We start from the raw sequence: 15,052 nt of genomic DNA on the forward strand, positions 1-15,052 counted from the left end.
AATTTATAGACATGCAGAGAAGTCCACAAGAATTGATATCCACCAATCCTGAAGAGATGTAAAAAAAACCTTAGACAGATATCGACCAATTTGGGCTCTCACTTACCTGAGTGAAATCTGAAGTATCTCCATTAACTTCAGTGGAGCTACTTTGGGTTTAAACAAAAGAAACTGAAAGCAGAATTTGGCCCATTAGCTAAAAAAGTTGAGTAAAAATCTTTGGCTGGGTATTAAGATTCGGGCAATTAAATTATTCAGTTAAAGGCCGCAGCTTTGGCCATATCAGTTTTTATTTTACTTTTGCATATGTTTCAAAGATAGTTTCAGTGTTCTGTATCTGTTTTATTATTGGTCCATATCCAGTTTCAGAAACCTTATGCAAGAGTCCATGTATGATATAACAATTAATAAAACTTAAAAATAAGTCATACTTCTGTGTGATCTTGAAAAGAAAACTAAACTTGTCCGATGGGCTTGAAAGCCTGAGCTGTTTGAAGTAGGAACCACTTGTATAAGTGAGAGTATTCAAGTGTATTGCTGTGGTTGATAAGCCACTTAACAGTCATTGTTCAGCCTTGGGAGCTCATCCTTTAGGATTTACATTAGCAATTGAAAGATGATGTTTTCCAGAACATGTTGATAGTTTTATATATGTCAGCTTTTAAAAGATTAGGTGTATGTTACATGATGTCTTATTACTACCAAAAATTGTAAAAAGAATGCACTTTGGTAAGTGAACAATCACATCATTTTAAAATAAATGTAATCTCATTTTGTTACTATATAAAGCTGTCTTCAAGATCTGATCTTCCTAACTGCTGGTGGTTTTTAGGGACAGATGACAGTTGAGTGTGAAATGGAATATTTGTAAAGACAAAATACTGACAATTTTTTGAACATACAAATCTCATTTCATATAACTTACTTTGTTTTTTAGCCAGAAGGTTATTTGTAAAGGGTAAAACCCCATGGAATCACACAATTATTTTTTAAAATAATCTTTTGGTTAAGGAGATATGTTAAATATTTGGTCAGGATATGTGTAGTTCAAGGTGTCCTATTTGTATCTCTAGCAGAGTGTAGTATAGTAAAATTTATTAACACAAACTTTAAATCTAGCATGTACTTAAAAATATTTTACAGGCCCAAACTGTTTAACTCCGTGGAAATCCCAAGAGTCTGAAGTGGCAGATCTGCCCAGTAAAGTGCTGCTTCACTATACACCCAAGGTAGTAATCAGCATGTTTTCCATTTGCCTACATACTTTACAGTAGTTTGTTTTTTCCAAGGTTAAAACATGTTCTGAACAGTAGCTTTAAATGTCTATAGAATTATTTTGATAAACTTTTAGAATGGAATAGGTTTGCTTTTATGGATAGTTTTCTTTATTCCTTAAAGTGATGTTGTCCGGCTATGCCGGAAGAAGGACAGGAGATACTGGATGTGGTTTAATTAGGCCACAACTTTATTCCTAAATGTCTGTGAGTACCCAGCAGATAAAAGTGTACAGTGCAAGTAATTCCATAACAATTTACATATACACAGGGGGAGTGCTGTCAGCCCCACCCATCAAGTGAGGTTTAAGCGGGGGAGGGGGTTATAAAGGAGAGAGGGTTGGCTCCCTGGCGTACCAGTCATAGCCCTGAAATTCCCATTTCTGCTCCTTTAAAGAATACCTCTTTTAAATCCTTTACCAATGCATTGTATCTGATCACCATATCCTTTCTCAATGGAGTATCTGCCACAAGGAGGCTCCAGCAATTAGCTTGTAAGCCTTGTAGTGCTATGGAAACAATTTTGGAAGCAGCTACTCAGATGGCTTGAATCAATTTTCTGTTGGCTCTCCCACCCCCAAATGCAGATAGTTCACCATGGGGAGTATTTGCTTTCCCAGGATCCATGCTGCTTCCCAGCAGAGGGGAATCCATTTGGCAGACAGACGGACCACCCTGAGATCCACTTACCCCAGTCCTTGTCCAAGCAGTGAAGATCCCACATCCCTGGGCTCCCATGGCCTCACAAGCCCCACTCACTGCACCCTGAACTGGGTTTGGAACTTCCATCCCTGGCTGGAAGGGGGGACACCTTCCCTCCTCCTGTTCTCACAAATCTGCTACAGCCCAGCTCCAATGAGTTTGAAACTCCTTCCCGTTTTGCTACAAAACACTTCCTTCTGCTGCTGCAGGTTGGAGGGAGGACTCCTCCCCCTTCTACCTCCCTGTTCTCACCAGTCTGCCACCATGTGGAGCCACCAGAGAGCGAAATTTGTTCAGCCGTTCCTGCTGCACAGTTGGTCCAGTTAAAAGAGGGCTTTTCCTGCACTGGGGTAGACCTAAATAGTTCCCCCCCACACTCTCCTTCCAGTCACCTGGGTTGGGGGATGGGTCACTGCCCCACACTAACCTGGTCTGAAGCTGCAGCACTCTGGTTGTCTAGCCTTTAAAGGGGTCACACACCTTTTCCTACAAGCCAGACAATGGCCCCCACTGCTTAAAGTGGGGTGAGGTCATTTTACATATTGTGGAATAAAACGTAAAGAACCACACTGGATGGCACTTTGGGGTGGTATCAGAGTGCGAGTGGTCGGAGCCTGTCATTCTCTCCCTCCTGCTTTTACTGAACTACGGTGTGTTTTGTTTCCCACCCTTTTAGGGTTGGTAGTTTATTCAGCCATTCTAACCAAAAAGTAAATGCACAGAAAAAGCTATCTCCCGGCACAGTATTAATGCCTCACTTAGTGTAAAGGGTAGGAGTCAGCACTCTCTCCTGAAGGAAAAATTGATAATCTAACTAATTTCCATTAACATGAGTAGTGTGGGTTCCTGGATTAGGCCTTGCGGTGTCCATAACTAAACTACAGATTTGTGTATTTTAGATCTCATTCTACCAAAAGGCCAAGAGTGCTGTAAGTGGTGAAATTGTGAATAATGAATCCAAGATATTGTTGAAAACTTGCCATTAGTATCACCACAGTGCTGTTTCCTGCCTTACCTCAGTATGCGATGCACTCTTATGTAAATTTATAGGTAATTCAATGACCCTGAATTTGTTTCAGAAGTAATGCTGAAGCTCCTGTTTTCTTCCTTTTTAGGCTTGCAGAAACCCAATCTGCCTTGACCTGTCTACAAATCTTTTACATGGAAGACTAACTGGAAACAAAGTAGTGAACTGGGACATCAAGGTAAATTAATAATAAATCATCACAATCTGATGTAAATACAAAGTAGTTATTGTATACTGGGTACTTAAGGAATGCTAGAAGTTCCCATTGTGCAGGAGCAACACCACGCATAGCAGTGTTCTCAAGGTGAATTAAGCTAATTTTAGGGTTGTAGTGGTGTCAAAGTAAATTCTGGGAAACTGGAGTCATGCTAACAGTCATAGATAATGTTTCAAAACAAACTTAAAATTAGAATATTAAAAAGTTTTGTGGTACTGCAAGTAATATGTTTTATATTTTGAATGCATTTTATGACCTCTACCTTTTTTTTTCCTAATAATACTTCGTACTAGCATTTAAATCTTCAAAGTGTTGCACAAACCTCAGTTAATTAATTCTCCTAGTCCTCCATGTAGGCCAATGTTTCTCTCATGTTCCCATTTCCCCAAAAAATACTCTGATTTAGTTCTTGCAGATTCATGGAGAGAGGAAGAGATTCATTGAGTGTGCACCAGCTTAGTCTATTATGTCACTGTTTATCTGTTTATTCACCAACTCACCCATCTGCCAACTCATTAGCACACACTAATCTCAAAGGTCAGAATCAGACCTGGTGTATATAGGAGCAACATTGATTTCCAAGTCTGACTTGGACCTAAAAGTATCATCTAGGCTAGGGCTCACTCGGTGTTCAAATCAAAATGAACTACCAAGCTGGAATACTCAGGTACAAAATATTTTTTTCTTTTTCGAGTACTTGCTCATGTCCATTCCATTGTAAGTGTGTGTGCTTGCCGCATGCAATGGTGCCGGAAGTTTTTCCTTCAGTGGTATCCATAGGGGACTGGCTCTGGTGTCCTCTGGAGTGGTGCACGTATAAGGGGCACCACCGGCTTCCCTTTCCCTCAGTTCCTCCTTACTGCCAATGATGGTGCTGGAACGTCTCCTTCAGCAAGCTTTCCTGTCTCTACTGTGTCTGGTAGTGAATTTGTTGTATAAAGTAGTTTAGTTAATAGTTCCCTTCGTGTTAAGTTAGAAATAGTTAGTTAGTCCCGTATGGGACTCAGCCTAGGTACGGGGCATGCCTCGGTCCCTGGGCTTCAAACCTTGTGACTGTTGAAAAAACATATGGCAGTCGGTGACCCGCATAGAAGCTGCCTGAAGTGTTTAGGGGAAACAAGTGTCACATTTGCAAGAGCTTCAGGCCACAGACTAAAAAGAAGTGGGACATTCATCTCCGAGTGCTCTTTATGGAGTCGGCCCTTGTACTGGCCTCGGAGCTGATGAGATTGCACTCTGCTCCAAGCACTGCAGCTTGCTCCAGAGCCCGCCGCTGGCATCGACCAGCGCCAGTCCCCATGCCCAGTACCAGCTTGTGGCAGGCTGCTTGTTGAGAAGCCCTTGATCAGCTCCTGCCACTCCAGTCTCAATCAATAGATTGATGCTGGGTGAATAGCCTGGTGCCTGCCTGGTAACTGGCCGCACCTGCCAGTCTTATTAGCCCAGAGATATAAAGGCTGGGAGGAAGCCAGAGAAAGGGGGAAAAGGGAAAGAAAAAGGTCAAACACAGAAGGAGGTGGGAGTCTCCTAAAGTATCTGTGAAGCCTGTATACAGTTGGGAACTGGTGGTGGGAAACCTATTGAGAATAAAGAGCATGGGTGTTGCACCAGACTGAAGTGTCCCTGACGCGTTGAAGAGGGGGGCCAAAACCTGGGGGCGCAGCGTGGACCCTGTTACATGAGGGGGCTTGTTCCGGACTATAAGCCACCGCCATGGTGTGGCAACCCAAAGATAGAGGGAACCTTGCAGTGGCTAACCAAGCAGCAGGAGGAGATGCAGAAAGCACTGCAGGCTTTCCAGCAATCCAACCAGGTGGAGAGGCAGGCCTTACTCACCTGGCAGGCCGGACAGCAGAAAACTCTCCAGGACTTTATCAGAGAGCAAGCCAACATGCAGCAGCAGCTCCTGTAAGAAGTGGAGAGTTCCCTAGGAGGAGATGGCACCCGGCGCGCCAGGGGTAGGCCTATGTAAGATGGGCCCCGACGATGACCCCAATGCCTTCCTTTGTATGTTTGAGTGGGTGGCCATGGGTGCCGATGGGATAGGGAAACATGGGCCCTATGACTGGCCCCCTCTCTGGCCGGTGATCAGGACACTGGGGAGCTGAGAGGCTTCCAGGTGGATCGCATGCTGGATGCAGAAGTCCTGCAGATGGAAGGCCTCCTGGCACAGAGCCGATGATCGAGCGTCCCCCTGCCTGTTGACATAGAACATGGAGGCTGTATTGTCCGTTGACACCTGCACCACCCAGCTGGACAGTTGGGGAAGGAAGATACCGCAAGCCAGGCAGATGGCTCTGAGTTCCCTGACATTTATATTCAATGCGAGCTCCTTTCGAGACCATAACCCTTGAGTCTGCATTGTACAGAGATGCACTCCCCAACCGAGGTCAGACGTATCCAAAATCAGGGACGACATGAAGGGACCACATCTCTCACCGTGGTCCCTTCACGTCGTCAGAATGCTCTCCCAGAAGTGGGGAGCTCCGAGTGGATCTGTTCACCACCAGACAGAACAGAGAGTGTCATCAGTTTTGTTCTCTCCAAAGCCTCGGCAGAGGCTCGCTATCCAATGCTTTTCTCCTGTGTTGGTCAGGATACCTGATGTACGCCTTTCCGTCAGTTCTGCTTATCAGCAAAGTCCTCTAAAAAATAAAGAGGGACAAGGCACGTGTCATTATGATTTGCTTCAGCATGGCCTCACCAGCATTGGTTTGGCATGCTCATGGACCTGGCCGGGGCAGCCCCATGGCCACTTCCTAGCTGCCCAGACCTACTCTCGCAGAATCACGGTCGACTTCTGCACTCGAACCTCGCCTCTTTCCACCTCACAGTTCGGATGCTGCGTGACTGAATCCAGAGGAACAAGTCTGCTCTAGTCAGGTACAGCAGGTTCTCTTGGAGAGCAGAAAGGCCTCCACCAGAGCAACTTACCTGGCACAGTGGAAGCATTTCTCCTGCTGGGCGTCAGAGTGGAATATCTCCCCTACTTGGGCATCTCTGCAGTCCATCCTGGATTATCTGCTTCACTAAAAGCACCAAGGTCTCGCCTTCTCCTTGATCAAGGTGCATCTGGCAGCCATATCAGCCTTCCATCCTTGCGTCCAGGGTAGATCGGTGTTCTCGCATAAGACGCCGATCAGGTTCCTGAAAGGCCTTGGAAGACTCTTTCCATTGATCCGGGACCCAGTTACCCAATGGGACCTCAACCTGGTCCTCTCCAAACTCATGGGTCCACTCTTTGAGCCTGTGGCTTCTTGTTCCCTTTCCCACTTGTCATGGAAGGTTACATTCCTTGTAGCTATTGCCTCGGCAAGATGTGTCTCTGAGATTAAAGCCCTCACTTCGGAGCCCCCATACATGGTATTCTACAAGGATGAGGTCCAGTTGCGGCCCCATCTGGCCTTCCTGCGAAAGGTGGTGTTGCACTTCTATGTCAACCAGGATATCTTCCTCCCAGTGTTCTCTCCAAAGCCCCACGTGACCAATAAGGAGAGGCAGCTGCACACTCTATAGATATCAGACGTGCCCTGGGTTTCTCCCTGGAGTGCACCAAGCCCTTCCATAGATCAACCCAGCTCTTTATCGCGATCACTGACAGGATGAAGGGCCTTCCAGTGTCTTCTCAGAGGATTTTGAATTGGATCACCACCTGCATCGGTACTCGTTACAAGTTGGCACAGGCTGTATCTCCACTAGTAGTGAAGGCTCATTCAACTAAGGCGCAGACATCTTCAGCTGCCTTCCTACCACATGTCCCTATCCAGGACATCTGCAGGGCCAAGACATGGTCTTCAGTTCACACGTTCACGAAGCTTACCCCATCACTCAGAAAGCCAGAGATGATGCTGGATTTGGCAAAGCTGTGTTGCAATCGGCACGTCCGTGAACTCCTACCTGCCTCCAGTGGTTCTGCTTCGGAGTCACTACAATGGAATGGACATGAGCAAGCACTCTAAGAAGAAAAGATGGTTACCTTTTGTAACTGTTGTTCTTCAAGAAGTGTTGCTCATGTCCATTCTATGACCCACCCTCCTTCCCCTCTGTCGGAGTTCTGTCAAGAAGGAACTGAGGGAGGGGGAGCCAGTGGCGCCCCTTATACTGGCGCATATGTGCACCCTTCCACAGGGCACCAGAGCCAGTCCCCTACGGATATCACTGAGGGGAAAACTTCTGGCACTGGTGGATGTGGCGAGCACACACACCTACAGTGAAATGGACATGAGCAACGCATCTCAAAGAGCAACAGTTACAAAAGGTAACCATCTCTTGAAGTGGGGTTGACCTGAGTTGTGAGTGTAGGGAATTTGTAGTAGAAGACTATAATTGAGGACTAATGTATGCACAAATAAATGGGAGCTGTCTGCAGTGAACATGAAGTTCAGACTCTTCTGAAAGACTCCCTGCGTCAGTAATAGTGTACATTTAATGACAGCAATTCTGTACTGATACTCTGTCTCTCTGTGTGAATGTTGTAGGAGAATAGGCTTTGTGTTAGTTGACTGATACGCTTCCAGAAAGTGTAGGAACATATACTAGTTAATTTTAGTGACTGATACACTTCCAGAAAGTGTAGGAACATATACTAGTTAATTTTGGGTGGTCCAATTTATATGAACAGTTTGAAAATGCCATGATTTTGTTATCCTTGCTCAGGAGTGTAAGAATGCTGCTTGTACACACCACTGGTTCCGTGGGAAGCTAGGTTGAGCATAGTTCTGCTCAGCAGAAAGAGCGAAGAGCTCATTATGGGAGTGTCAGGAGCCAGCAGCCTCCCGCCCCCAACTGTGGTCTTTAGAAGCCCCACAGTTAAGAGACTGCATAGGTGCTGGCGGGGGGACTGTCTAGGCATTCTGCAGGTTTAAAGGGAAACGAGATAGCAGTCTCAAACTTCAGACAAGTGTTCTGCATGTTAACTAGCGGGTTTGTGCTTGTCCCTATGTCGCATATCTCTGCACTGCTTCTGAGAGGTGCTTCCTGTTTTGTTCTCACAGAGACAGCAAGGGCTTATTGGAGAGATACATTAGGTGTGAAAAAACTTGACAAGGGCCTGCAGGGGAGGGATTCTGCAGGCTGAAGAGAGAGGTGTTGTGAAGAGGTATGGGGTGGAGCGAAGCAGTGGAAGGAGGTAGTAATGAGAGAGATGGGGAGGTAAACATTGGAGAAGGAGAGTGGTGTCCCCTTCCCAGTACCCAAAAGAAAGAAGTGGGGAGTACCCACGTTGTTTTTGTTTTTGTTTGTTGAGTCCTCCACCTGAGATGTCTGCGCATGAGAGGATGTGGAGGTTGGCCCTTTGTCCAAGTGCTTAAAAATAAGAATAAGGTATAGACCCAAAATAATAATGACATACATTTAAAATAATTCTTTTTAGTCTGTATGTATGGTATGTGCTGTGAAGATCTCTCTCCAAAACCAATCTTTCAGTTGTGACCATTAAAGTAATTTACTAAAGAACTCTGATACACTTCAGTTTTCAATGCACTGAGAACGTAACAGGTATCCCTGGCTAGCTTGTTAACCTCTTATTGAATTTGTCAAATTCCATGCTATCCCTATTAGTGTACAAATGATTATGAATTTTAGGAGATGTTAATGAAACCTATATTCCTTTCCCATTACTCTGCAAACCAAATAATTTGCTTTATCGTTTTATTTGTATTTAAACTTTCTGAAGCGGAGACTTTTTATAGGGATACTATTAAACTAAAATCCACATGTATCTAAACTTTTTAATGTACTTTTTAGTGTTAATTGAAAGCTATCAGAAGAGAAAGTACATTTCTTTCTGGTTCTCCAGTATATGTATTTGACAGTATTTTCTGTCATGTAGTCTGTTTCATTTAGAGTGAGTTTCCTATGATGTTTGTGCAGGTGTTTCATGCAGCAACAGAGGAGAGAAAAAACAGAAAAAACAAATGGTTGTAAAACCACAGAAGTTAGCTGAAAGACTTGCAAACAATTGTTGTCTGAAACACCTTTAAACCTAGTTTTAAAACTGTTGTGAAGTTGTTACTGTTCTTTTTAACTAGTTTCCAAGTGACAAGGAATTCTGATTAACTCATAAGCACATACGTGCCCTTCTTATTTCTTTTACATTAAATATTAAATAGGTACTACTTTTACATTAAATATTAAATAGGTATTTCTTTTACATTAAAAAAAAATAACAGAAACCCTACAAATTTGTGCATGCTTTCTCTCTCCCCCACCCTCTAGGACATGATAAATTGTATTGGTGGATTGAATGTGCTGTTTCCACTACTGGAGCAGATCAGTTTTCTCAATGGACAGGTGCCTGAGAGGTCTGAAGGGGAAACTATACCTCAGGAACTAGTGACTCCAATAGAGGGAGACTGGGTGGTGTTATCATCCACAAAGGCTTCAGGTAGGAAAGTACTATAGATTTAAGACCATATTAAAGTTAAAGGTTTAATAAAAACAGAGGACTACAACAGTGGAAAGAATTGGTTTATATGATTATATATTAACTCTATTATAGTAGCCATATAATTTTAATAAACTATTTTTACTCCTGAGCATCTGAGTTGGACATCTAATAAGACAGGATTTCAGCACTGTTTCAAATTCACTTCAAGAACACACAGAGCACATTCGTAGAATGAATTTAATGCAGTGTTTTGCTATATTAACTTTGTCCTGAGTCAAAATGTGCACATTTATTTCTAAATAAAGTGGTTCTTTTGAGTATCTAGAAAAATAAAAAAGCCTGCTGAAGTCAATAGCACATTTTTCCACTGTTTCAGTGGGCCCTTAATCGGGGAGATAATGTAGTATTTCATGTTATGGACCAGTAGCCTGCAGAATTTTAGTTAAATTATTGAAGTTCTTAGTAATTTATGAATATGCTTTAAAAAACCCCATATGAAACCACAGGTTTCCCTCTTTAAATTGTAAGAAGAAAACTATTTTTAAATAGCTCTTCAGCTGTGCTGAATTGTGAGCTTGGAGAGAATTCTTGTAATCTTAGCAGAAGCCTCTTAGAAATTAAGACTTGTGAAGGAATATGATACAACTCTTGATTTTTGCTTCATTATTTCTCCCTCCTAATTTAAAGTAGTTCTAGATATAATAGGCATATCCAGATGTGGGGAAAGAGGAAGAAATGTATGTGTAGAGCAAGTGCAGAATATGCAAAAGACGATCCAGGTTGCAGCTTAGAGAAGAGTATTTTGTCCGATGCCACAGTTGAATGGACAAGGCAGATGAAGTCACGACTGGCATGTGCTTTGTTCTGGGGATGCATATAATGACTTTGCCTCAGCATCACAGGATCTAAACGCTATCTACAGCAAGGTAGCAAATACCAGTGGAGAGAGGAAGCTCAGGAAAATAGTGGAGAATAAAAACACTTGATTTCACTTCTTATTCCTCCTAATTTGACGCAATAATGAAATGATGATAAAAAAGGGTTTTAACTGAACAATCTGTTTTGCAGAGGCTCGTCTAGAGAAGAATATTGTTGCAACTTTCATCTTGATGATAAAGCACTTTATTCAAAGACACCCTATTAACCAAGATAATCTCATTCACTCCCATGGAGTTGCTACCCTAGGCGCCTTGCTACAGAAGGTGAAAAGTTATTCCTCATGTAATCAATGTTATGGGTGAAATCCTGATTCCACTGAAATCCAGTAGGTCATGGCTTCATTCTAAATGTCAAAGGTTTTCTGAGGTTACAATACATAGATTAGTATAGTATTTATACATTCTTGTAGATTTCTGAAAACAAGATGTTATGATACTTATGATACTTGGTCTACTTAGTTTATGTTTTAAGGGTCTGTACTGGGACCAATGCTGTTCAACGTATTCATACATAATTTGGAAAAAGGGGTAAACAGTGAGGTGGTAAAGTTTGCAGACAGTACTAAATTACTCAAGATAGTTCAGTCCAAAGCAAACTGTGAAGAGATGCAAAGAATTCGCATAAAACTGGGTGACTGGGCAACAAAATAGCAGATGAAATTCAATGTTGATAAATGCAAAGTAATGCACATTGGAAAACATAATCCCAACTATACATACACAATTATGGGGTCTAAATTAGCTGTTACCACTCAAGAAAGAGATCTTGGAGTCTTGGAGTGGATAGTTCTCTGAAAACATACACTCAATGTGTAGCATCAGTCCAAAAAGCTAATAGAATGTTAGGAACCATTAGGACAGGGATAGGAGATAAGACAGATGCTTCCATCTGAGGGGAGATTAAGATGACTGGGACTGTGCAGCTCAGAACAGAGATGACTAAGGGGTGGGATATGATAGAGAACTATAAAATCATGAATGGTGTGGAGAAAGTAAATAAGGAAGTGTTATTTACATCTTAATGTAACACAAGAACCAGGGGGTCACCCAATGAAATTAATAGGCGGCAGGTTTAAAACAAACATAAGGAAGTACTTCTTTAGATAACATATAGTCATTCTGTAGAATTCATTGCCAAGGGATGTTGTGCAGGCCAAAAGTATAACTGGGTTAAAAAAATAATTAGGTAAATTCATGGAGGATAGGTCTGTCAATGGCTATGATCCAAGATGATCAGGGATGCACCCCATGTTCCTGGTGTCCATAAGCCTCTGAGTGACAGAAAATGAGACTCAACAACAGGGTGTGGATCACTTGATAATTCATAGACTTTAAGGCAAGAAGAAACCACCTTGACCATCTAGTCTGACCTGCACATTGCAGGCCACAGAGCCTCACCCACCCACTGCTGTAAGAGATCAATAACCTCTGGCTGAGTTAGTGGAGATTTTAAATCATGATGTAAAGACTTCATGTTACAGAGAATCCACCATTTACTCTAGTTCAAACCAGCAAGTGACCCGTGCCCCATGCTGCAGAAGAAGGTGAAAACTGACCAGAGTTTTGGGCAGTCTGACTTGGAGGGGAATTCCTTCCTGACCCCAAATATGGCAATCAGATCCACCAGCCAGACATTACAGTGAGTGCTTTCCTGGGTAACTCAGAGCCTTCCCCATCTAGTGTCCCATCTCCACCCATTAGAGATATTTGCTACTAGCAGTCACAAATGGGCCATGTGCCCTTGTGGACAATCTCATCATACCATCCCCTCCATAAACTTATCAAGCTCAATCTTAAAATCAGTTAGGATTTTTGCCCCCACTCCTCTTCTGGGGAGTGTGTTCCAGAATTTCACTCCTATAATGATTAGAAATCTTCATCTAATTTCTAGCCTAAACTTGTTGATGGCCAGTTTTATATCCATTTGTTCTTGGACCAGCTTTAGCCCTTAACTGAAATGACTCCGCTCCCTCCCTGATGTTTATCCCTCTGATGCATTCATATAGAGTAATCATATCTCCCCTCAGCCTTCACTTGGTTAGGCTAAACAAGCCAACCTCCTTACATCTCCTTTTGTAAGGTAGGTTCTCCATTCCTCTGATCATCCTCATAGCCCTTCTGTACACCTGTTCCAGTTTGCATTCATCTTAAATATGAGAGACTAGAACTGCATGCAGTATTCCAGATGAAATCGCCCAGTGCCTTGGATAATGATAACAACACTTCCCTATCTCTCCTGATGTATCCTGGGATTGCATTATCAATTTTTCACAGCCTGATCACATTGATGACTCAGAGTCCTAGTGTTCTGGTCACTCCCTCTGAAGCATCTGGCACTGGACACTGTTGGAAGACAGGATACTGGGTCAGATGGACAATTAATCTGACGCAGTATGGCCGTTCTTATGTTTTGCTGTGTTTGTCATAGATTTCAAGTTGCAGTGGGGGAGGTTTAGATTGGATATTAGGAAAAACTTTTTCACTAAGAGGGTGGTGAAACACTGGAATGCGTTACCTAGGGAGGTGGTAGAATCTCCTTCCTTAGAGGTTTTTAAGGTCAGGCTTGACAAAGCCCTGGCTGGGATGATTTAACTGGGAATTGGTCCTGCTTCGAGCAGGGGGTTGGACTAGATGACCTTCTGGGGTCCCTTCCAACCCTGATATTCTATGATTCTATGATTCACAGTTCAGCTATTTAAACTAGAACAAAATCAGATAAAAATTCAGTCAAAAACCTTTAATCCAGGTGACAAAAGAATTATTGAATTATTTCAAACAGCTGTTTGGTTTAACAGAGTTGTTGTAAGGAAAACAAATACTGTATTGTTGTGCAAGATTAGGGAGTTGATCTGATTTTAAATATCAGTTGAATAGAAAATGCATATGCTGCGCATTAAATAACTTACTATTCTATCCCCTGTCCCCGTCTGTTTGAATTGTAGGTGCCAGGGAGCTTGATGGATGTGAATGTACTGATGGCTCTGCAGTTACTGATAGAACAGGTCTCTGTGGAAAAAAATGTGCAACTTTTGCAACAGATGTATCAACATTTACTTTTTGACTTTAGTATCTGGAACCGTGGAGACTTCCCCTTCCGGATTGGTGAGATGATCATACAACTTGAGATAGTTATGCTAAAACACAGTATCTTTGCTCTTCATAAATCCCTGAGTCTAGGTTCTAATGGAAAGCTTTGTATTTTAGGACATATACAGTACCTTTCCACAATCATCAAAGACAGCAGGAGGCTTTTCAGAAAGAAGTATGGAGTTCAGTTTCTACTAGACACACTCAGGATTTATTATGGGTATGAGGTTTATGCTCCTTACTTTGTTGTATGCTGTCGTTACCTTTTTCACAAAAGGCCAGGCAGAAACTGTGAATTAAAAGTGAGAGCTGATCAAGTTTTTGAGTTTAATTCTCCTTTACATAAATGACTACTTTCCCTTGACCCCTGTGCTAGAACTAGACGGTAGCAAGCTCATACCAAAAGTACTAGAAATGTGTAGAAAACTTGCTTGCAGTTTAGAAGGTCGAAAAAGGTCTTCTTTCTTATTATGTTTTGTTAATTAAATCACCCAGCATCCCAATTATCAAGAAAATACCAGCTGACTACAAGCTTTATGTTCAGGATTTAAAGTGAGGGGAAAGTTTGTCCCAAAAGAATTTGAGTAACATCATCTTTGGGATCTTCAGGATAAGCTTTCACCCTTGATGATAGGCTTACATCAATTTATATCTGCTTATAATTTTCAATGGTGTCTTCAAGGAAAATGGCTAGAGATTTATTTATAAAAACGAAAATTGAAATGCCTTTACATTTCTATTTAGCTGGCAAGCTCTTTGAGACAAGGACCATCTATTGTTAGTACAGTACCTAGCATAACTGGGCCCTATTCTTGGTTGCCCCATAGGCACTACCATAATAAACATGCTTAGTAATAATAGTAGGTCCCCAAATCAGGTTTAGGTCTACATCTGGGGGTTTATCAGGCTCCAAAACCCAGTTCTGCTTTTGGCTTCTCCCACTTTGTCATCTTGAATATCACTCCAAGGATAAGGTAGCAGGGTTATTAAAACAAGTAGTGGAAGTATTAGCAGAGTGATATTTATAAATCGTGTAATACAAGAAATGTATTTTTTTACAGTCCTTTTTTCTTTGTCTGTGTTAGTAGTGGCTATAAAGACAGTGACTTAACTCCAGATGACCTCAGAACAATACAAACATTCCTATATGGACTGATCAAATATTTCCTAAGCAAAGGTGGGACACATGAAGAAATACAGAGCATCATGGGATATATAGCTGTGACCAGTGAAGAGGAACAGGTATTTAATATGGCAACAGTGAACATCTGTGGTTGCTTCCTACCTTTTTAGTATTTAGGAGTTTTGACCATAGCTTTGTTGAAAGAAAGAGACAAAAAAAGATGCAAGCAAAATCCAATGCAGCATATATGTTACTACTTTGTAGTTGTGGCACGCTGTAGAATTAAGCCTGTTGTG

The 15,052-nt window shown here is 42.2% G+C and overlaps 1 protein-coding gene across 6 annotated transcripts in view; it reads left to right on the top strand.

The window, feature by feature from the left end:
- Positions 1-15,052, top strand: part of NBEAL1 (neurobeachin like 1) — a 126,781-nt gene that overhangs the window by 62,634 nt on the left and 49,095 nt on the right. For 5 of the 6 annotated variants that reach the window (XM_073306480.1, XM_073306474.1, XM_073306479.1 and 2 more), the window contains 7 exons: positions 1,144-1,229; positions 3,092-3,181; positions 9,437-9,605; positions 10,677-10,810; positions 13,489-13,648; positions 13,751-13,853; positions 14,719-14,875. In XM_073306480.1, coding sequence (XP_073162581.1) covers positions 1,144-1,229; positions 3,092-3,181; positions 9,437-9,605; positions 10,677-10,810; positions 13,489-13,648; positions 13,751-13,853; positions 14,719-14,875 — 899 coding nt within the window. The remainder of the gene's footprint in view (positions 1-1,143; positions 1,230-3,091; positions 3,182-9,436; positions 9,606-10,676; positions 10,811-13,488; positions 13,649-13,750; positions 13,854-14,718; positions 14,876-15,052) is intronic. The other variant, XM_073306478.1, reaches the window with a different exon arrangement.

The sequence above is a fragment of the Lepidochelys kempii genome, chromosome 11 (genome assembly GCF_965140265.1).
Source record: "Lepidochelys kempii isolate rLepKem1 chromosome 11, rLepKem1.hap2, whole genome shotgun sequence".
In the NCBI taxonomy this organism is placed as follows: domain Eukaryota; kingdom Metazoa; phylum Chordata; order Testudines; family Cheloniidae; genus Lepidochelys; species Lepidochelys kempii.